The sequence below is a fragment of the Trichinella spiralis genome, assembly GCF_000181795.1.
Source record: "Trichinella spiralis strain ISS 195 chromosome Unknown Scfld2566, whole genome shotgun sequence".
In the NCBI taxonomy this organism is placed as follows: domain Eukaryota; kingdom Metazoa; phylum Nematoda; class Enoplea; order Trichinellida; family Trichinellidae; genus Trichinella; species Trichinella spiralis.
The window spans coordinates 1-950 of NW_003529505.1; the positions used below are offsets into that span (position 1 = coordinate 1).

Below are 950 nucleotides of genomic sequence, written 5' to 3' on the forward strand. Positions count from 1 at the left end.
CGAGCGGCGCACGTCTGACACGCTCAGCACCAATCCTCCACGTCGTCCCGCTGCTGGGGGCATTAGTAACGCTGGCGCACTTTCACCGGGGTTTCTGCTACGCCTAAATAGCCCCCCGTCCGTTGGTTGTGGATGGCCGTAAGGATTTCCGGGATGTTCCGCCTCAGGATGACCGGCAACAACCTGGATTCTCCTTTATCAGGGATCTCCCACGTGCGACATGCAGTCCCCTCCTGCAGGACTATCCTGCCGCGCTGGCTCCGTAGGCTCTTCATCCAGAGACCCATCTGGAGCCAGTGGTGGCCATTTCTCCTTCTCGATTCACTCCCGGACCTGCATGAGCTCCGCGTCTTCCTTCTGCCACCGCCCAACGGGACTGGCTGACTGTAACGCCATAACTGCCACGTGAACATCCGATTAGTCATCACCGGACCCGCACTGTCTGCAAGCGCGACGGGACAGCGCATCTGCGTTCTGGTGCCTCTTCCTGGGACGATGGACCACCTCAAAGTCGAACTCGGCCAGTTTTTCCAGCCAGCAGGCAACCTGTCCCTCAGGCTCCCGAAAGTTCTGCAATCTCTTCAAGGAGTTGTGGTCCGTCCGGGCTGTGAACTTCCTATCATAGAGGTATGGCCGGAAGTGGTGAGTAGCCCAAACTAGGGCCAGCAACTCCCTCCGCGTCGCGCAGTAACTCCGCTCCGCCCGTGAGAGCGAGCGGCTGGCGTACGCGACCACCCCGGTGGGCCCTGCTCCCCTTGCTGAAACAACACTGCCCCGATGGCGTCTTTGCTGGCATCCACATCCACCAGGAAAGTACGGTCGAAGTGTGGGTGGCATAGGATCGGGTGATCGACCAGTGCATGCTTCATCCGGGGCGAGCGCTTCTTTTCTCTTTTCGGAACCCCAGCGCCACTTTCTCCACCTTTTCTTTAATCAGGGTGGTGCCATGG

At 59.6% G+C, this 950-nt stretch overlaps 2 protein-coding genes across 2 annotated transcripts; both read right to left on the reverse strand.

Moving 5' to 3' along the window:
- Positions 1-62: 62 nt before the first annotated feature.
- On the reverse strand, positions 63-413 carry Tsp_15699 (conserved domain protein). Its single transcript, XM_003368377.1, has one exon. It carries the CDS (start codon positions 411-413, stop codon positions 63-65), a length of 351 nt encoding a protein of 116 aa, XP_003368425.1.
- Positions 414-417: 4 nt separating this feature from the next.
- Positions 418-927, reverse strand: Tsp_15700 (transposon Ty3-I Gag-Pol poly protein; the record flags this gene model as incomplete). The annotated part of the gene is made up of 1 exon (XM_003368378.1): positions 418-927. A coding segment is annotated over one exon (510 nt), but the record flags the coding sequence as incomplete, so codon positions are not given.
- Positions 928-950: the final 23 nt, after the last annotated feature.